The following is a 21,887-nucleotide window of genomic DNA, read 5'->3' as shown; positions in this document are numbered from 1 at the left end:
TACACTTACACTATGGAATTTTCTAAGGAACAACGTGAAGATTTTCTTGATGATATTTAAAAAAAAATGTCGAGGAATTCTCTGAGTGAATTTCTGAGGAATTCCCTTGGGAATTCCCAGCGGATATGTCTATATAATTCCTTCAATGATTCCCTGAAAAAAATTGCAAGAAACACTCATAAGAATTCCATGATTTTCACTGAAGAATTACTCATAGGATTCCTTATTTCTTCAAAACTCTTCAAAAAATGTGAAGGAATTGCTTAAAGTGGTTTTCGAGGAATAATTTTCCTACGGGAATTCCTTAAGGCATTTCTATGGAAAACCCCCGCAGAACTCTCTGATAGTTTGCAGCGGAATTCCCTAAGGATTGCTGTAAAGTATTCCTTACGAAATGACTAAAGAGTTCCCTGCGGCATTTCATGAAGGTTTCCCTAAGGAACTCCCTCTAGACTTTCCTACGGAATTTCCTGAGGAACTACCTGAGAAATTTCTTTATGATTTTCTGAAGAATACCCTTAAAAATCCTTTTAAGAATTTCTTTAAGAATTCGGTGAGACATTCTATGAAAACTTCTCCATGGAGTTTATGGAGGAATAACGTGAGGTATTCCTGATGAACTTTCTGAAAATATCCCGATGTATCGCCTGAGAAGATTTTTTTGGGAATCCTCTAAGAAACTCCATGAGAAATTTCCTGAAGAATTCCATAAGGAACTTTCTGAGAAATTCCTTGATTTTTTTAATTAAACTATCTCGAAAATGCCCTGTGGTATTCCTTAGTACTTCCTTCAAAAACTTTTGATGGAGATTTGAATTGTCTGAAGAATAACCTGAAAAACTTCCTCAAAAGATCACCGAAGAATTGTCTGGGAAATTCTTTTAAGAAACCCCTGAAAAATTTCTATGAGAAAATGGAAAATTTTGGAATTTTTATAGATTTCCAAAAAAAATCTTCGAAGTATTTCCGATGAATTCCCCAAAAAAACCCTGGAAAATAACCTGAGGAACTCACTGATGATTTTTTTGGAAAATTCCCTGAGAAGTTATCCCTAAAGTTATCCTAAGACTGTTCCTTCAAAAATTCTAAGAAATTTTAGTATTTTAGAAATGGCTTAAGGAATCGTTTAGGTATTTCCTGAATATTTTTTGAGAAATTCTCTGAATAAATGTGCGTATTCCATGAACAGTCTTTGAAAAACTTTCCCGAAGAGGAAATTGAAGTATAACGAAGTGTGACGTTCAACTTTCCCTTTAAAAATGTTTTCTGGGAATACTGGAATTTGTTTAGCAATTTCTTGGATAATTTCTGAAAATTTCTATGGGAAATGCTCTGACCAGAAGAAACTTCGTTGAGGAAGCTTAAGCGGTATCCTGAAAAGTACCTGTGAATTAGCTGCGGGATTTCCTGAAAATAATGTTGAGAAATTTCGTGGAATCCTTTGAGAATTTAATATAAGTGTCTTAATAAGTTCGCAAAAAAATTATTTAGGAAAAATCTTGGGAGAGAGTTTTTGCGATATTCCCTGGAAAGATTTATTAAGAATTATTTAAGGAATGCTTTGAGAAAATCCACGGTTAATTTCCTGATAAATTTCTTTAGGATTCTGTTGAAAAGCTCTTTTAAGATTTACCTAAGGAAGTATTTTAAGCATTTCCAGAGAAACTCGCTCAATAATCTCCTAAGGAATAAGCATAGAATTTAACTAGTGAATTTCCTAATAAATTTCCTAAAATATCATCATAAGAATATACCGGAGGAATTCTGAGCGGGGTTATAACAGAAAGATTTGAAAAGCACATCAAACGTATTCCCAAAAAAAGGTGGGGATTCTTAAGAAACTTTCTTAGAAAATGCTTCAGAATTTTGCTGAGCAATGTCATAAAGAATTTTTGAGAATTTTCTGAGAAATTTCCAGAGCCGTTTTTAAATTATTCTTCAGCAATGACCTAAGGAATTCCATGAAGAAATATCTGAGGATTTCTATGTGCATTTGCTGAAATTTTTTTTATCACAAACTTGCAAGCAATCCTTTTTGCAAGGAATTGAAAACTCGCTGAGGAAATATCCGAGTAATTTCCTATGAAATTCTGTTTTTGTTGTGGGTTTCGTGGCCGGGGAAAACTTTTCGTCAAATGGAAAATTCTCCACTGGGCCACTGGGTGTAATATGTGCTGTCCGTTGTCGAATTATTCAATAACTCTCTTGCAGAATCTGCAGAAAAAACTCAAGAAATAAGGCTCCTCCTCCATAAAGAATTTTGAAGCTACTTTGCTGCGTTCTTATTTTGAACGGAACTATGGTTTACGATGAAAAAGTTAGAGATTTCAGGTAAAAGAAGTTCTTTGAAAAGAGATCAACTATTGCTTCCCGTTTGCATTTTCAGTTAGATTCATACGATAAAAGATAAATCCAAATTTCAATCGCATGATTGGTAATCTCCACCGAGTTTTCTGTACGTTTTTTTTACCGAGCTTTGGTAAAGCTATACTACAGTACGATTTTTTCTGAATTTTGGTAGTCTGAATCAGAACAGCTGAACAAATAACAAAAGAATGCTAGTGAAATAAGTGTATGAATGGTTAAACTAAAATTTCCGGGTCATGTTTATCTCTAATCCTTAAAATTGTACGTAATGTTTGCTAACCCGTTATAAATTTAAAGTAACATTCTATGCCCGATCTGTTTGATGGGTTTTTAATAAAATTTGTGCACGACAAATAATGATGTGAAATGCGTGATACAGAATAAGCCTTCTTTCGAAAGGAAATTTTTAAAGTTTTTTATCTGCGTTATTTTGCTATGATTAATAATTAAAAAAAAATAAAAAAATCAAACTATTTTTTATTCCAAAAGTGACTAATATTATGGAAAAAACGGGTGGTTCACCAAATTCCATTGCAATCAAAGCTGGGTCGCTAGCTGGAAAAGTTTGAGAACCCCTGATCTACTGAATTTATTTGAGAAGAAACTCATTTAGTAAAATAATTGATTTCCAGTTTTCCTGTACATTCTCTGAGAACTTCTTTAAGAATTTCCTATGAAGTTTTCAGCACATTTCCAATGGGTTTATAGTTATAATGGAAAGATGTTTAAGATGTGCGCATGGCTAAGAGATTCAACCTCTTGGAGCCGGATTGTTACACCGCTGCTTCCATAGCCTCGCTGATCTAGTACACGTTGGTTATGATCGGTTTCATCACCGGTGTCATTTATGCACTTACAGTAGGAGAGCAGAGGGGATCGAGGCGTCAAGAGCGATTCCAGACGGTCTCAGGGTACCATGTGTGTTTCAGAAGCGTATAGGAGAAAACGTGAAAGAGTCAGTTGGAGGAGAACGCAAATGGTATCCAAGAACTCCCTTGAGCGTAGGTCATTGGATCTTTTGACGTTATTTGTGATCTTTTTCTGTATTATGATAAGGTTTATACTAACATTGCCTCTTACATATATGTTTTATCTATTACCCCGGGAAATTCCTTTCGAATTTTTCCAAGAATTTCTTTTGAAATTCTACCAGGACTTCCAGGATTTTACCAGGGATTTCTACCAGATCTCTTCTGAAATTCTCCCAGGAGTTGTGTATGGGATTCCTCCAAAAGTTCCGGGATACCTCTAGGTATACCATCTCATAAAGAAAGTCTTGGAGGAGTCCTAGAAAGAACTTCTCACGGAACCCCAGAAGAAAGAATCCTCAAAAGTAGAATTCATACAAAGGACGTCTTGGGGAGGCTCAGAAGGAGCTTTTAGAGAAACAACAGAAGGAATTCATTAAGGAATCCCAGATGTTCAATACCAGAAAAAAAAATGTTGGAGGAATCCCAGACGGTGAAATTCTTAAATGGAAATCATGTCCTGTATCAAATTTCTTGCGACATCCTTTTCGAAACTTCTAACGGACTAGTGCCTGGAGGATTCTCAGTAGGAACTCCTGCAAGAATCCCAAAAATGATTATTTGAGGATTTCCGGAACTCCCGGAGAAATGCCGGACGGCAATCCCAGAGACATCGTAGAATAAATCCCTAAAAGTATCCCGTAAAGAGTTTCTGGAGTATTTTATCTAACTCCTGAATGAATCACAGAGAGAACATGCAAAGTAATCTTGAACAAACCCTCAGGAAGGAGATTTCCGAGGAGACCTAGACGAAACTCCCAGAAGAATCCTAGAGGAAATTCCTGGATGAACTCCGGAAGCAGTTCTTGGAGGACTCCAAGATGGAACCGTTTTAGAAAATTCAAAAGAAACTCTTTTAAGAAACTCAGAGAAATTAACCGAATTAACCAAGGAATGAACCCTTGAAGAATCCCAGAAAAAACTCCGGGAGCAAACTCAGGAAGAATTCCTGGAAGAAGCTCAGCAAGAACTGTTGGAGAATTCGCAGAAGAGATTTCAGGAATTCCGGAGGAATCGCGAGACAAATTCCTGGAAGAATCTCGGCAGGAATTTATGGACAAGTTTCTGAAGGAATTCCTTGAGAAAACCCGGAACTCCTGGAAGAACCATCTCCCTGGAGAAATTCCGTGAATGAATTCTGGTGGAATCCCGGAAATAACTATTGGGTGTATCCCAGGAAGAATTCCTGGGGGAATTTCTGAAGATGTCTTCCAGGTAAATCTTAGAAGAAGCTCCTGGGGGATTCAAACCAGTAATTCGTTAATTAGCATTTTCTTATCCAACGCAATCGAACCCTCAACGTGTTACATAAAACGTCAAAACTCAAATTTTTAACCCATTTATCTTGCAATCAACAAATGACGATTTTCCATTTTTGATTCACTATGCGTTCTGTTCCGTATACGGAAGTGACGACCGAATTCGAATCCGACCTACGGTTCAATACGATTTCAGAAGCTTATAAATTTCCAGAAAAGCTCAAATGACACGTTTTAGGTCGTCGTCAGGTCGTCCTCCTAAAAATCGAATAGCGTCGAATTGTGTCCTGTTGCTGAAAGCTCCATAGTCATCATCACCCGAGCTCATAAAGTGACGAACAACATTCCTTTGCGGATTCACTGACTGCTATACCCGCCTAGCTGGCACAGAAGCCCGTTCATCACTTGTTGGTATCTGGACTGGATTCTTTGCTGTGTGAAAAACTCTCCTTCTCTTCTGGTGTGAGCTTCTACTGATGTGTAACGTCGCTATGTTGCACGTGATTGGAATTTTTGCGTGCGTGCTTCCTCTGCACTCTGCAAAAATGATTCGGACTTGCTGCGGTGCGGTGGTGGAAAGGAGGAGCCAAACGCTTGCTGTAAAGTTGTTAACATATTCCGGTTCACAAATTGCATTATATATACGCGCGCTTCTCTTGGCCGGATGTGGGTGGGAATACGAATGAAGCTAATTCTGTACCCCTCGTTGTTGGTTGTACCCTCACCGTCACGTCACGCCGTTCGGTGGCTTTTCGCGGGTTACTTCCGTGAAAATGCGCTCCTGATTAATGGATGTGAATTTGGGGTGAAAATTGGGTCGTGATATTTTCAACATATCAATTAGGGCTTCGGTTCGGAATTGTGTTGAACCACGACCGGGGCTTACAACAACTGGTGTACTGATTTTTCGTTGCTGACACCGAGTTCGTCGTCGGTACGGTACGCACTGTAATAATGTGTCATTATCGTGCCAATAACGGGAATTAGCAGTGCCCGCAGTTCACAATGGTGGGGATAATTGAAATTGCGGTTAGCAATTTTAATTGCCTTTCACAGTTGCGTTTAATTTGATAATCAGGCGTGGCCGCATGATGATCCCATTAACGAAAGCACCACATGCTGCTACTGGTTATGATCATGGGTAGACTGCAGGGGATTTTTTTTTATTATCGTACAGGTTTGGGTCGAAGGGTCTCAGATTTTCATGAAACTTTTTCCACAGGCAGGGTTCATAGATATATAACTTTGTTTCTACGATGCTTCATTCTTAAGTTATGATTAAAAAAAAGGCTTATATGGCACATTTGGACATTTTTCAACAAAATTGGCCATAAATCAAAAACGAAGAAAAAGTACATTCCAAAAATTTCAGCAATTAAAGCTGATGAAAAAACCTTCTATAACTTTTGAACGAAAAGAGATATCAACCATCTCAGCGCACGAAACGACGCGTCTTCAAATGCTCTACAAGTGTTTCTTGGGTGACTTTGATGAAAAATCGAATCTGAAAAGGTTAACGCCAGAAAACCGTTTTTTCTTGAACCACCCTAAGCTTATTCAGAAAAATACCTCTAGATCGGTCAATTTTAAAGCTACATTAAAAGTGTCTTCAGCAAACTTACTCAAAACTGGTAGATCTACAACTATCCCGAAGAATGTATATAGTTATTCTTGCAAATAAAAAAGTTTGGTTCCCAATTTCTTTGAAAATATGGACCACCCTAATTTTCATGTATATTGAAAAGAGGGCCTTATTTTTAGGAACAACTTTGTAAAAGACCATATTAATCTAGAAAACCATTTGAAGGCGCTGAATGCATCTTTCCTCGTAAATCTGTTTCGTGGACCATTGTGCAGTGTCAGTGGAAAACAAAAAAAAACCACCTGAGTTTTCCGGAAAAATAGACGACTCTGAATTTTTCTCAATTGTTTTTTATTCATTTATCCATGAGCCCTGCCTGTGGAAAAAGTGGAAAATCTCAGACCATTCGGTCCAATTTGTGCGATAATAATAAATTGCCCAGGAGTTTCTTAGCGTCTCAGGTAACATGTTACATGGGATCCAAGAGGGTTTTAGGGAGATCTATGAAGCGTTTCAAGAAGATTTTCAGGGATCCCATCCCAAAATTCTTTGAAACGCCCCTGAAATGCTATTTGATTTAAAGATGTTTTTGAAACCCCCTGATACGACCCTGACCTGAAATACCTCGGAACGCCCCTGTTGAAAACAATCGCGGTGGGCACTGATCTTTCAGCAGGACAAATAACAACACTCGTCTTGGTTAGTTGTCACATGCTACAAAGCTGCAATTATTTATTGTTTAATTATAAAATATAACATAATACAATATAAAAATACTCACAACTTCAGTGATTTTCACATCGAAACAGAAAGTTGGTTTCGATGCGCCCGTGTTATCACTTGTTTTCATCGTTTTCATTATGTTTTGGTTATTGACAGCACGGGAGCTTGACAGGTCTCAGACAAACACACATTTACTTTAGTCCGACAAATGTACAGGGGTTCGCAAGACGATTCTCGCGTAACACTCCCCCCCGTAACACTTCGGATCAATTGCGTATCGGAGTTTTACCAATTGCCATCGAATATAATGAGATGGACTTACGGGAGAATTGTGGGTTATTTACAGACGGAGCCAACGAACTGCTATACATCGGGACGACGTACTCCACCGTGAAAACCTTTGGGACATGCATTAGCACTAGCTCGCGTACGACCCTACGGTGCAGGTATGTTTGCGTGTAAAACGGTCAGCTGCAACTAGTTTCGCGTCGTCCAGTTTTCGAAAGAAGAGCCTCTCCGGTTTTGCAGATGCTGTTCTCCAGTCTTCAGGAACCATTCTCTGCATTTCCAAACGTCTTTGAGGCTAAGAACTTGAAGTTCTTTGTAGTGTTGAAAACAATCGCGGTGGGCACTGATCTTTCAGCAGGACAAATAACAACACTCGTCTTGGTTAGTTGTCACATGCTACAAAGCTGCAATTATTTATTGTTTAATTATAAAATATAACATAATACAATATAAAAATACTCACAACTTCAGTGATTTTCACATCGAAACAGAAAATTGGTTTCGATGCGCCCGTGTTATCACTTGTTTTCATCGTTTTCATTATGTTTTGGTTATTGACAGCACGGGAGCTTGACAGGTCTCAGACAAACACACATTTACTTTAGTCCGACAAATGTACAGGGGTTCGCAAGACGATTCTCGCGTAACAGCCCCTGAAATGCTGTCATACGCCCCTAAAATCGTCAGGAACGCCCTTAAAATGCTCTTGAAATATCCCCAAATTTCCCATAATCCCATCACATCATCAAAACCTGACTGAACGCCCTTAAAAGACGCCCCAAATCCTCTGAAACGCCCCTGAAGGCCCTTGAAACCCCCTTCTCTAGGCTCTCTGGGTACTTTATGGAAACCCCCTTGGCCCCATCTCAAATGCTCAGGAGCAAGACCTATTCTTACGAACTAGATTCCCTAATTAAAGCCCAAACTTAATTTATGCACAAACGTCCCATATATAATGGAGTGTAGAATTAGCATTTAAGTTAAAATACACATAAATAAAAATGAAAAAAAAAAACATATTTAATGCCTTTTTAAATTTATGCACCCTCCGCCATGTGCATGAATTGAGGTTTTAGTGTAGCGGCCTAATATTCAAGATGGCGGATCAAAATTCAAGATGGCGGATGTCTAATTGGGTTTTGGAGTCTAAAACCATGAAAAATGGATATACAGAGGGTAGACAAAACGATCGGGACAGGCAAAAATTTCACTTTTCAAAACTTGTTCAACTACCTGTAATTTTTCGGAAAGTGCATCCAATTTTCTCAAATTTTTACTGTAAGATCATTAACTAGTTGTGTATCGATGGTCCAAATTTGGAAAAGATCGGGCCATTCTCCACGAAGTTATAAAGATTCTTGGAAAAGGTAAAATTATCGGATAGCCAACTTTAAGCTGTTATATCTCCGGATTCAATGAACCGAATGCAATGAAATTTTGACCATTTATGACTTACTATGTAATGTAGCTATGGGAAACCGTTGACGCAACTTGAAATTCTTAACACAAAGGAAAATTATAACCATTAGATTATTTTTCCAATAAAACACCAAATTATCCAAAACTTCAACACTGTTTCAAAATTCAAGATGCAAATTATAGTTCATTTAATTTCCCTTTAATTGACTTATATATAAATGTGTTTAAAAGGAAAGTAACCGCCAATAAATTGAAAAAGTATTGGAATACATATTAAAAATAGACCAATTTGCTAAAAAATCGTGAAAAAATAAAACCGCTATAACTTTTTCTCTTGCCAAAAATTTCAATTTTAGTCAAATGTTTTCTAGAGTTCATTATATGAGTCATGAATGGTCAAAATTTCATTACAATCAGTTCATTAAATCCGGAGATATAGCAGCTCAAAGTTGGCTATCGAATAATTTTACCTTTTTCAAGAATCTTTAAAACTTCATGGAATATATGGGCCGATCTTTTCCAAATTTGGACCACTGATACACAACTAGTTGATGAACTTGCAGTAAAAATTTGAGAATATTCGATGCATTTTAGGAAAAGTTACAGCTAGTTGACCATTTTTTGAAAAGTGAGAATTTTGCCTGTCCCGATCGTTTTGTCTATCTCCTGTATTTGGTGTGGGAAACATGTCTGAAGTCCAAAAGTGGTAACTTGCATATCCAAGATGGCGTTATCAAATCCAAGATGGTGGCTCAAAATCTAAGATGGCGACTATTTAATGGAGTTTAAAGAAGTTGTGGGCTCTAAAATCATGCAGTGTGGGCATGGGGAAGATGTCTGGAGTTGAAAAATAGCGACCATAATATTCAAGATGGTGGTCTACAAGCCAAGATAGCGGCTGTTTAATACGGTTTTAGGCTTTAAAATAATGAAATATGGGTACATTTGATATCAGGAAGATGTCTGGAGTCTAAAAATGGCGACAATAATATCCAAGACGGTGGTTCAAAATCCAAGACCAGAATATTCAATATGGCTACTCAAAATTCAAGATGGCGGCTGTTGTATGGAAATGAGGGCTCAAAGGTAAAAAAACCAGATAAGGTATGATTTCTGGTGCCATGAAATGGATTTTTGTTATTCAAAATAGCGGTCTAAAATCTAAGATGGTGTGCCAAACTTTAAGATGGCGCCTGTTCAATAGAGTTTTAGGTTAAACATTACTCAATATGGGTATGTTTGATATGAGGCGACCAGAATGATCACAATGGCATTATATTCCATATGGCTGCAGTTGAATGAAGTTTTAGTCTTTAAACCATGCAATATGAGTATATTAGGTATAAAAAGATGTCTGGAGTCCAAAAGTCGTGACTAGAATATCCAAGACGGCGATCTTAAATCACATATGGTGGCTCAAAATTCAAAAATGAAATGGATTTTTGTTAAACGAATGAGAATGCGATATTCATTAACATATCAATTGAATTTTGCTGAAATTGGTTTTCGAAGGCACGAGAAAGGCGCCATCACCGCTAGGTGGATTAATTAGAGTTTTTATCTAGTGTACTTATTGAAGGCTCAATCAATCGAGAAATTTCTGAAAAAATCTATATAAAAACTCTTAAGGAAACTTTCGAACAATTTTTGAAGATTTTTATATTCCTGATATTAAATGTATCCATGGAAGGTTTTACGGAAAAATCCCGGAAAGAATCCCTGGTGTATTTTTGAGGAAGTTCATAAACGGTTCTCTAGAGCAACCATTTTTTTTTTCTGAAGCATTTCTGAAGGAACATGAGAAATTCCTGATGAAACTTATAGGTTAAATTGTGAAGCAATCTGTGTAATATTTACTAGAAGATTCCCTGGAGAAATGTCGGAAGAAATCTGTAGAATATGCAGTAAAAGGAATCATTGTAGAATGTTCAAAGGCAACAATTTCGGAAGAAATCTATGGAAATTTTTCAAAAATAATTGTCAGAGAAATTTCTGAAGGAAATTCTAGGGTCTGAACAAATTTATCGATAATTTTGTGAAAGAATCTCTGTCTGAAATTCTTAAGGATACTCTAGCAAATTTTATTACAATATCTCAGCATTCTTGCTTCCTGACCGAATTCTAAGAAAAGCCCCCAAATATTTTCATGAAAGTATTTTCTGAAGGAATGATTAATGTTTGAAATGTAATTTCTAAAAAAATCCCTGAAGAAAATTTCCTAATTTATCCTAGAGAGATGTTTTGAAAGAATCTAATTTGTAGGAGAAGTTTTTGGACGAATACTTGGAAAATTTTCTGAAAGAATTTCTGAAGTAATTGTTGAAATAATTCTTGAAGATATTCTGAAGTAATTTCTGAAAAAAAAAACCAAGAACAAGCTTTGAAGCAGTCCTTGACCGAACTTCTCAAGACTCCCTAATATAATTTGTGAAGAAATTCATGGAGGATTTACTGAAGTAGTGCAGACAAGATTTCCCAAAAGAATTATTTTCAAAGATTCTGGGGTAACCCATAGTAGATTTTCTGAAAGGATCCCTCAGAAAAAAAAATCAGCTGGTACTCCTCAGAAGGAATCACTGGAGTAATTTAGAAATAAACTCAGAAGAAATTTTCCAAATAATCCGTGGAAAATTTTCAGCAGCTATCCGTAAAGGTATTCCTGAGAAAAACCTTGGAGAAATCTTTAATAGAATCCCTGGAAGAAATTATCTAAAGGATTTTCTAAAGGAAACTCAGGAGATATTTCTGAGTGAGTATTTAGAGGAATTTCTGATGGAATCTCTGACCGAATTTCCAAAGAAACAATGAAAGAATTTCTGAAGCAACTCATGCAAGGGTTTTTGAAATAATTATTTTTTAAATTCGTGGAATCTCTTTGAAGGAATCTCTAGATGAATTTCCAAAGCAACTTCTGAAGAAAATTTCCGAATGAATCTTTGGATATATTTTTTAGTATTGTCATGGTAGAATCAGAGCTAGTTAGTTGAGGTTCCTCAATTTCTGAATCCGAACGTGAAGTACATTCCCAAGGATTAATACCTGCAGGAATCTTTGAACCGCTTGGAAATTCCTGAAGGAACTGGTGGAGCAACTTCTGAAAGAATCCATGGAACAACTATTGAAGAAATCCCTGCCCAAATGTCTGAAGTAATACTAGTAATATTGAAAAAGTCACTAAAGATATTTCAGAAAGTATCACTGAAGATGGAAATAAAGAAAAAAATCTTGATTTTTTGAATTCTAAATAAATTTCTGAAAGAATTTCTGAAAAAAGGTATATTTTTAGAATCCATACAAGGATTTTTTGATGAAATTTCGGAAGGAATACCTGAAAACTCCTGTAGGAATACCTAACAAAACCTCTTGGGATACTTTTGAAAAAAAAAAGTCATGGAGTAATCTATATATATAAAAATGAGTTCGAAATTCCTTTGAGGCAACAAAACTTACGAACGGCTTAACCGATCATAATGACGCTAGCATGGTTCGATTCGTATTCATGGTGGCTGTGTTTATAAGTAAAAAAAGTTACAAAAATGAACTGAAAAAGTAAGAAAAATGGTAAAGTACTGAATTTTTATTACCTGGGAAGAAAATCAACACGATCGAAATCAAATCAATCTAGAGTGCCGTGCTGCAATGACCTCAACAGCTGTCAAACCACCACAACCGGGCAAGACAAAGTTTGCCGGGACAGCTAGTATCCAATTAAAAATTCTTAACATTTTTTAATGAATTCCTGGAGAATCGATAGAGAAATTCTTAGAGGTACGCTAGGAGGAAATCCTGAGAAAATACAAAAAGGAATACCCGGTGGAGTTTCTGATGAAATCTCTGGGTCAATTTCTGCAAGAATGTCTTCCAGCCTTTCCATAGCAATCCTTTGCAGCAGTCTGCAAAATCTGTAGAAAAATTTCTGATGTAATCCTTAGAGGGTTTTCTAAGCAATTTGTGGAAGAGAAATATCTTGAAGGAATATGTATATAAAGGAATGTATAACAATTTTGGGATATTCCATATTAATCTCTTGCAGAATTCCTAAAGTAATTTTTGGAGATAGTTTTTAGAAAGCTTCTGAGAAAATTTTGAAGTAGTTTTGAGTTTCTGATTTATTCGTAAATCATATTCTAGAAAAAGTTCATGGAGTATTTTTGAAATAGTTCATGAAAGGTTTTTTGGATTAATGGTTTGAAAAAAATCTGGAGGAATCTCTATTCAATAAATCTGTAGAAAATAGTAGATGAATTTCTGGAACAATCTATGCATCATTTTTGGATGCTTCCGTGCAAGACTTTTTTAAGGAGCTCTTGTAGAAATTTCTAAATGACATTCTAAAGTCTAAAGGAATCCCTAGAAGATTATGTGAAACATTTTTGACTGAATTTCTTTAGGATTTTCTGGATGATTTTTTAATGTAAATCTACGAGCAGTTTCCAAAGACTGGAAAAACTTGTAATTAGAAAGCACGAAATGTTGCTAATTGACAAATAGATAGATGTAATTTTTGAAAAAAATCGCGTTCTGGTGGGATTCAAACCCACGACTCCGTATTCGCTAGACTGGCGCTTTAACCAACTAAGCCACAGAACAAATAATGATTCTGCGGAATAGAAGGCCAAACTGACTCCGAAGCCACACCTTGAGCTCTTGACGCATAGGTTAGATTAGCATGATTAGACACGAGCAAAACAAACTGCTTGGTGGCTAGGTATGCTAGGAAAGTCTCGGCTACATAACAATATTTCGCTCTCATTTGTAGTTAGTGGGCACAAACGGGAGTGTGTTGTGCATTGGTATCTAAGCCGAAAGAGAAATGGGTTTGTGAAATAGGAGTGTTCACGGTATGGCTTCGGAATCAGTTTGGCCTTGTATTCCGCACAATCATTACCGTGATCCGGGGTCAAATTGATCACTTTAAAACAACTTTTGCGGATAACATTAGTGGAATTCCAAATATTGCCAAAAGAATTTCTGTAAAATCAGTACCCAGTGGATCTTCATGGAACCACGTGACAGAATTGTGTTCAACAAATTTAAACTTTTAGTTAAATAACTCCAAATATCAAAAAATTGGAAATGCCACTTTGGGGCGAAATTGATCTGTCTACAATTAAGCATCGGTTGGAAAGGGAAATTTCCTTCTCCGCTTATTTTTGCTTTTCTAAAAACGAATAAGGCATTTAAAATCTTACAACTAGTGAATTTAATACTTTAAACGCAAAATTAAATTTTGAAATTTCCGATTAAACGCCTAAAGGTAGGCAATTTCGTTTGAAATAAGTGATTTCTGTCACAATAAATTACTTTTTCAACATAAAATGAACTTTTTTTTAACTATTCCATGTTCTTATTAGCTACATAACTTTCCAACCTAGGCTCCATAAAAATGTTAAAACAGAGAATTTACGGAAAGTCCTTTTAGCAATCAATTGTTTAGTAGCCATGATTTCAACTAAGTGAGTAATACATTGCAAATTCCTGAAAAATTAGGGCAAAATTAACTTTTTTCTAAAAAAAAATCTACACTCATCTCCAGACATCTACGAACCAGATGACGTAGAAAGTTTAAGATCATTACAACGCTTAAGAGTTCCTAGTATGGAATTACAATGTAGTACCCGAATGATCAATTTGACTCCGGTTTACGGTACTTGTTCTGTGGCTTAGTTGGTTAAAGCGCCGGTATAGCGAATACGGAGTCGTGGGTTCGAACCCCATCAGAACGCGATTTTTTTTTTGAAATAAATTCATGGATAATTTTTTGAAAAAAAAAAAACAAGTGGAGGAATTTCAGAAGTAAATCATGAAAGATGCTTTGAAAGAATTGTTTGTGAAATTTATAGAATAGAAGCAATTACTAAACAAATCTCTGAAGCAAATTACCGAATGAATATTCTGTAACATGATGATTTGCTGTAGGTAGTTTAATTCGGAGACCGTTGTAATAAAAATGAAAATTTAGCTTTCACTAATTTTATTTATCACCGCAGAATTGCAACAAAAGGCGACCAGATCCCAGATGAGATCCCTGGAGCAATTTATGAAGCGATTCATGAAGAAGTTTCAGGGTAAATAAATCCTCGGAGACATTTTCAAAGGGATTTCTGAATGAATTTCTGAACTTGTTCAATTTTTTGAGACATTTTGCAACGTCAAACGGAAACCGAAAAAAATGTCAACTCGTAAGTGGAGTGAATTCGAAATATGAAATTTAGTGTAATTATTCGATGTCCAGTGCTCTTGGCTGGTTATCGATATTTTACATCTTTTTGCTTACATTTAATGGGGCATTGACAACGGTTAGTCGGAATATCTGTGATGATTGATTATTTTCTGTCTGATGTGACGGGAATCAGCGCATATGACGAAGTAAATTTTTACTTGTTGAAGTGATTCCATGTTATGATACTCTACAGTATTCCAGTGCATTAATTATAAAAAACATTCACAGCCAAAATGAATTCTCACCTGCTAACGTAGTCCCACGTTGCTTCGTCTGGTATCCTTTCCCCGTTCCTTCGAGCTCATCCACCCCAAGAGCATTTCTACTGCTTCCACCTTCAATCCCTGATTTCCGTATCACTTCCACTCCCTCCTGTTCACTTTCACTGGCCCCACCCGTCACCTCCCCCACATTGGGATCATCCGCACTCGGAAGTCCCCCACTGTTGTCCGCCATCGTCATCATCATCGCGTCACGCAGCAGCTGCCGCTCGCCATCGACGTCCATCACTTCCGTGAATTGCAGCAGACCGGTACGGGCTTCCGGATCTGATTGATGTGCGGCGGCGGCGGCAGCGTCCCGACAGTGCATTATCATTAGCGCAACAACTATCATGCAACAGCAGCAGCAGCACTGATACATCATCATGGCGAGCAACATCGAACCGTCGTCGTCGTAGGCGTCGAAGGCGTCGCTTATGCCACATGAAGCTTTCGGCTGGCCGCTCTGCGTTCCGGTTCTATCCTACTGGCGCACGCACGCACTGCTGCTGGTGATGACAGAGCGGGGTTGAGTAACTACTCGGAAGTTGGGGTGGCGATTGTTTTTCCGGTGATGGTGGCTGTTGTTGTTGTTTCGGTGCTTGGGGTACGACCGGTTAAGTTGTGTGGTTCGTGGAAGTTTATGCGGAGTGTTTCATTCGAGGGGTTGCCTTGGGTTGATTTGGGATGTTGAACAGTTCACAGAAATAGCAGCCGGTTCGAGTTGATTATGAGCAATTTAGTGCGATGGTGTGTTTGGGTTTAGTTACGACCGCTTCCGGACATTGAGCAGATTGGTTTGGGGATCTGAAATGAAAGGAGATAGAAGATGCGTAAGAACACAAGTTGTAGTGGGGCTTATTGTTTTTAGATAATTGATCAAGAACTTATTAGAGATTCATCGAACAGATAATTGGTATAAAGGGCCCATGAAGCCGATGCAGTAAGCGCACAGTTATCCAGCATGCTGAGGGTGATGGGTTCACCCGGCCCAGGACCTTTTCGTTGAAGGAAATTTATTTGACTTCCTTCTGGTTAGACTAACTTCGTGCCTGCCGCACGATATTCACATCCAAACTGGTCAAATGGAAGTGCTCAACAAAGCTTAGAAGCATGCTTTGTCCCAGTTGGAATGATAAGCCAAGGATAAATGAGAAGAGGAAAACTTTATTTCCTATTGAAAAGGACCGAAGTAAACAGAAGTAGCATATTTGTAGTTAGTTTTGAAGAGGTATTACGGAGTGTTTCAGAAATTATAAATACACTAACAGTTAAGGAGAAACTTCAGAGAGTACCAATATGGCTGCCACAATGGCCGACTTGGACCCCTACTCACGTTTTCAAGAGCCAGTGGCGTAGCCAGAAATTGTCTCTGGGAGGGGTTTTCAACGGTCAATGATACCTTTTTTGATTTGCCACTTACATTTCGTAAACAGTAATGGGCAATTGTATTCGTAGTTTGAATTTCAATCTTTGAAAATAGCGGCGCAGTCGAAAAATATTTTCGTCGCAAAGCGTATTATACTGAAAATTTGTTCCAAAATTTTTGGCTCTGGGGAGGGGGGGGGGGTTTAACCCTAAAACCCCTCCCGTGGCTACGCCAGTGTCAAGAGCACCAATTATAAAAATTCGTAAACATATGCGGTCAATTTGGAAAAGCTGCCTCTTTTTGCAAGTGAGCAAAGCCAGGATAATCAAGTGCGACTTGGTTTGATGCTTCGTTCGTCAGATTTGTGCCTCTAAAGTTTATATGCAAAATTCCAATGGGCTTTCTTGATGTTTCACCTTAACTGCCATTTCAATTTAAGCACAATGGTGTCCGGCCATTTGGCCAAATGTCGTTTGGCCGAATGCCATCTGGCCGAATGGGTCGTTTCCTTCTTTGAATCATAGGCTTTCAACGTTCAAAAAGTACCTATGTTTTGAAGAATTTTCATGCATTAATATATTGTTGATAATCGCTCAAAATTTCATTCAATTCGGTTCACTAGTCTCCGAGATATTACAGCTGAAAAAATAGTTGTCTAAAAATGTGTTTTACGAGAACGGTTCTAGCTTCGCGAAAGATTAACCAATCGAGCTCAAATTTGTTCCAATAATACACATATAATAGGTTGACAAATAGTCAGAATTTGAGAATGTTTGATGCACTCTATGAAAAGTTGAACTTTTTTGTGAAAGGGAAAAAAGTTACCTATCCCAAACAATTTGGCCACCCCCTGCATAATATGTCTTGCAATAATGTTTTGGGTTATAGCCAAAATTCGTTCTCCATTATTAGAATACAACATATGTTTCACCCAGCTACACAGATTTTTTCGTGAGATTCCGTCTGGAATCCCTGCAAATAAAAGAAATATTTTGGGACATTATTTCAGAAGTTCGTCCCGGCTTTCCTTCTGGAATATATTCAAGGAGTACTGTACAAACTCCTCCTGAATCTTCTCCACGGGTATTTTAAAAAATCTATCAAAGTTAAATTTGGAAGAAAAAATCATTTAATGATCCCTTCAGAATCTCTTACAGAGAATTATTAAGAAATTTCACCACAAATGCCTTCGCAGATTTTCTGAAAAATCTTGAGAGATGCTTTCATAGATTCCTTTACAATTTTTTTCCAAAGTTTTCAAGAGATTACCACAGAAATTATCTTGGAACTCTTTATTTATTAAACCTCTTCTGGATTTTTTTCATTAATACTCCATGATGGAATTAAAAAAAAAACTCCTGGATTTTTTTTTTTTTTAAAATCTTCTACTGATTTATTTTTAAAGTTCTTTTTCCATGAATCACTTCAGAAGATCTTCTAGAAATTTCTTCATAAAAATTTCTAGATAAGTTTCCATGGGTTTCCTTAAAATATCTCCACAGATTTTTCAGCAAGCCGTGCGAGGATTTTTTTTTCAGAAATGCTTTCAACGATTGTTTAAGAAAATCAAAGATTCTTCCAGAAAATTCTCAAAAAAGTATTTCTTAAGAAAATCTTCCATAAGTTTGTCCAAGGATTCCACGTCCAAGGAAATCTTCTATGGATTTCTTCAAAAAAAAAAATCCACGAATTAGTGCAGGATTTCGGTCTCAAAATTTATCACGGTTTGTTTCAAAATCTCCTCCGGCGATTTTTTTTTTCCAAGATTTTTTACCAGTGAGTCTTTCAGAAATTTCTCAAGGACGTGAGTCTTGCAGTTATTTCCTGATGAATTTCTCCAAAAAAATTCTCCAAGAATTCCTTTCGATAATTTTTTGTGGGTTCCTTCTAAAATTCCACCAGGAACTACTTTAGTATTTTTTTTTCTAGGGATTCGTTTGAAAAAACATCGGATATTTCTCCAGGGATTCCTTCACAGTTTTCTATAGGTAAATTTCTAGATTTGTTTTAAAGATTCTGGAATATATTCTTCAATGATTACAGATATTTCTTCAGCAATTCATTGAGATATTTCTTCATTCAATCAGATATTTGTCCAGGAATTGCTCTAGGGATTCCATTTAAAACTCCCAAATTAATATGTCCTGAAATTTCGTCAGGGGTTCATAATTTCTCCCTTACTTCATGACTGCTTTTAGTGACTCAAGCAGGAATTCTTCCAGAGATTTCTGCAGAAGTTCATACAAGTATTTCTGCAGGATGTCCTCCAGAATATTATCAGGCATTTTTTGCTAAGGATAACTACAATAATTCATCTACAGATTCTATAAGAAATTTATTAAAAAATATTCCTAAATTTCTTCAGAAATATATTAAAAGTTTTTTTTTTCTGTTTGTGTTTCTGTTTCTGTCTGTGTTTGTTCAGGTATTCTTACATGATTTTTCACAAATTTGTCCACAGGTTTTTGAAAAAGTACTATTAGAAAATACTCCTAGAGTTTTACCAATATTTTTTCTAGGAATTTCAGCAAGCATTCCCCAAGAAGTTTCTCCATGTAGTTCTTTAGAAATTCCTCCAGGAAGTTCTGTAGTAATTCCTCCTAGGATCCTTTCAAGTATTTCCCTGTCATTTCTTCTGATATCATTCCAGAGATTCAGCTAAAAGTGCTTTCTTTAATTTCTATAGGGATTCTACTGAATATTTTTCAGAAATTCCTATATGGTTTTAAAATAATTTCAGAAAATTCTGCTGGGATTCTTTCTGAAATAACTTTGAAGAAATGTTTTTATCTCCAGAGGTTTTATCAAAATTTTAAGAATTTCTTCTAGAATTTCTGCAAAAGATTTCTTCAAAGGCATTTCCATGGAGTTCTTCTTTAATTGTTTAAAAACTTTCTTGACGAATTGCACAGGAATTGCTTCGAATTATCTTCCCAGAGTTTCTCTACGAATTCTTCATGAAATCTCTCCAGAGATTCCCGCAGAAATTCCCACACGATTTTTTTTTTAGAAATTGCTCTTACAGTACCATCAGAAATACATATATCCTGAATGCCTTTAGAGATACCAGCAGAATTTGTTCAGATATTCCACGTGGGTATTTTTAAAAGCTCTACTAGAAGCATTACTGATAAATTCTTTGAGAAATTACAGAAGGAATTGTTAATAAACTCCTGGAGGATTGTTTCAAAAAAAAAAATCCTTCTGAGAAGAAGTTCCTTAAATTTTTGATAGAATTCCTGGACAAAAATACCTGAAGGAACTTTCAGAAGAATCACTTGAGAATTTCTTAAAGAATGTGAAATGCCCGATAAAATCCCTAAATCATAAATAAATATAAAAACTTCTGCAGAAAAAATATCCTGGAAAAAATTTGGCAAAATGTCTGTAGGAAAACTTTGAATGAATTTCTCAATAAATCTTCAAATAGTTGTGAAAAAAAAGAAAATCTTCAAATTAGTTCTTGCCAAAATAATTCTAATAAATTTTGTGAGAATCTTCATTTTGTAAAGTGTTCTAAAACGTTTTGTTAAATCATAAAATAATTCCCAAGGGAATTGCTGGTGGTGTCCATGGAGGTAATCCTAAAGAATTTTCTAAAGGTTTTAGTGTACATACTGAACTTATTGAAGGAATTCCAGGAAGAATGTCTTTTCCGCGATATTTACAGAAAAATCTCGTAATATATTAGTGAATAAATAACTTGATGATTTTGTGGCTATATCGGTCTCTTTCTACTCATAAGTATAAGGGAGTAGAGATCAAAGTGGATAATGAAATGATAGATATGATAGAATTCGCTAGGTAGCGAACAAGTGTGAAAATTTTTATAGAAGGTGAAATCAGGCAAGTAGGCCATGTATTGAACGAATACATCGAATGCGTAATGAATAAAGGTGTTTCATGGAGTACTTATAATTTGGCGTCATTTTTTCGGAGTGCACCAACATAGGGGCGCCAAAAATTGGAAACCTTGAGTATTTAAACAGCTCTGATTTTATTTGAGTGTTCCGAAAAAAAAAATGTACAAAAATGCGTAATTCGGACTAACTTACACGGTGTTAATAAGTTCGGATACACCATATAACTTGAAATAATTTCACATCTGTAATTCAGATTTTCAAAGTAAATGTTGACTGTTGAGTTGACTGTTTAGCCAAAAGCACTCCGTTAAACAATCCACAAGAAATCTCCAAACAATTGCCCTTGACGGATGTCGGGATGTCAATCATCTTAAAAGCATTCTGTGCTCTTCGTCTTGGCACTGATGCTTCTTTCCCAGATCGAAAAGAACCATCACCGACCGACCACCAATGTTGAACCACAATGCAGAAGATTTTTCTCGCCCGGAAGCACCGAAATTCCCCGGACGGACCAATCACACACACCATTCAGCAGACTTCAGCTGTCGTGCCGGCCGTGGTGGCAAGAGATGCCTCTTGAATCCTCCGAATCGTTTCGGTGACATCGTTCATTAAAAGTTTTGTTCGACATGGAACACGGGCCCATTCTCCCTCGGGGGGCTCGCTCCATCTTCGAATGGAAAAACAGTTGTCTGTTTTCGGTCGACGGCGGCGACGACGACAACATCATTGCTCTGTTGCTTGTTCAAAGTCTGGTCGACGAATCTCACCGGGGACTACTGCTGTGGAAGCTTCGGTTGAAATGTTTTTCTTTTCTGGCTGGCACATCAACAATGGGGAAGTTGTTTGTCATTCGATTTAGGTTTGTGAAAAAACGCAAGAAAATGATTATTCGGAATTAACATCAGGAAAAAGCTGTTCCCATCTCAAAGGAAATGCGATAACACTTTTCAGGATAAAAATTAAGTACACGTAATTGCAACTCTGCCTTTGATAATGGTCCAGGGCATAATCACCCGGAAAAGAACATTTGAACATTTCCTCAGCGGAACCCGAAAATATTAACTGCTCCTCTAATGACGTCGACGGACACCGAGCATGACGATGGTGTTGGTCAAAACGACGATGGGGAAAAAGTTTCCAACGGACATTCAGCCAGCGCCTCGCACCAGGCCAACTATTACATTTTATACTGGCCCATAAACGCGATCATTTCCCAGCGTGAAATTCAGCTCGGGAAGTTTTGCCTTTATTTTATTGCAACTGCAGTCCCCGTTTAGCGAAATGGTTCGACTCGCACAGTCACATCCACCGGGTTAGGGTATGTGGGATGCAATTCTTCCGCGACGAATCAAAGCATGATTGTTTCATACACAAGTCAGAGAAGACAGAGAAGACAGAGAAGACAGAGAAGACAGAGAAGACAGAGAAGACAGAGAAGACAGAGAAGACAGAGAAGACAGAGAAGACAGAGAAGACAGAGAAGACAGAGAAGACAGAGAAGAC

At 36.9% G+C, this 21,887-nt stretch overlaps 1 protein-coding gene and 1 long non-coding RNA gene across 2 annotated transcripts in view; both read right to left on the bottom strand.

Annotated features, from left to right (window-relative positions):
- LOC109399616 (uncharacterized) overlaps positions 1-21,887 on the bottom strand; it is a 578,312-nt gene that overhangs the window by 287,705 nt on the left and 268,720 nt on the right. Inside the window, exon 2 of the mRNA XM_062855872.1 lies at positions 15,135-15,956. Within this exon, the coding sequence (XP_062711856.1) occupies positions 15,135-15,549 (415 nt within the window). The 5' untranslated portion in view covers positions 15,550-15,956. The remainder of the gene's footprint in view (positions 1-15,134; positions 15,957-21,887) is intronic.
- Positions 7,029-7,891, bottom strand: LOC134291849 (uncharacterized). Its single transcript, XR_009999314.1, has 2 exons — positions 7,711-7,891; positions 7,029-7,651 (listed from the first exon to the last, which is right to left on the bottom strand). It is a non-coding gene; the product is annotated as an uncharacterized LOC134291849 (long non-coding RNA).

This window comes from Aedes albopictus, chromosome 3 (genome assembly GCF_035046485.1).
Source record: "Aedes albopictus strain Foshan chromosome 3, AalbF5, whole genome shotgun sequence".
Taxonomy (NCBI): Eukaryota; Metazoa; Arthropoda; class Insecta; order Diptera; family Culicidae; genus Aedes; species Aedes albopictus.
Note: the sequence above shows the minus strand (reverse complement) of the source record. Positions and strands in the feature narration are given on the sequence as shown.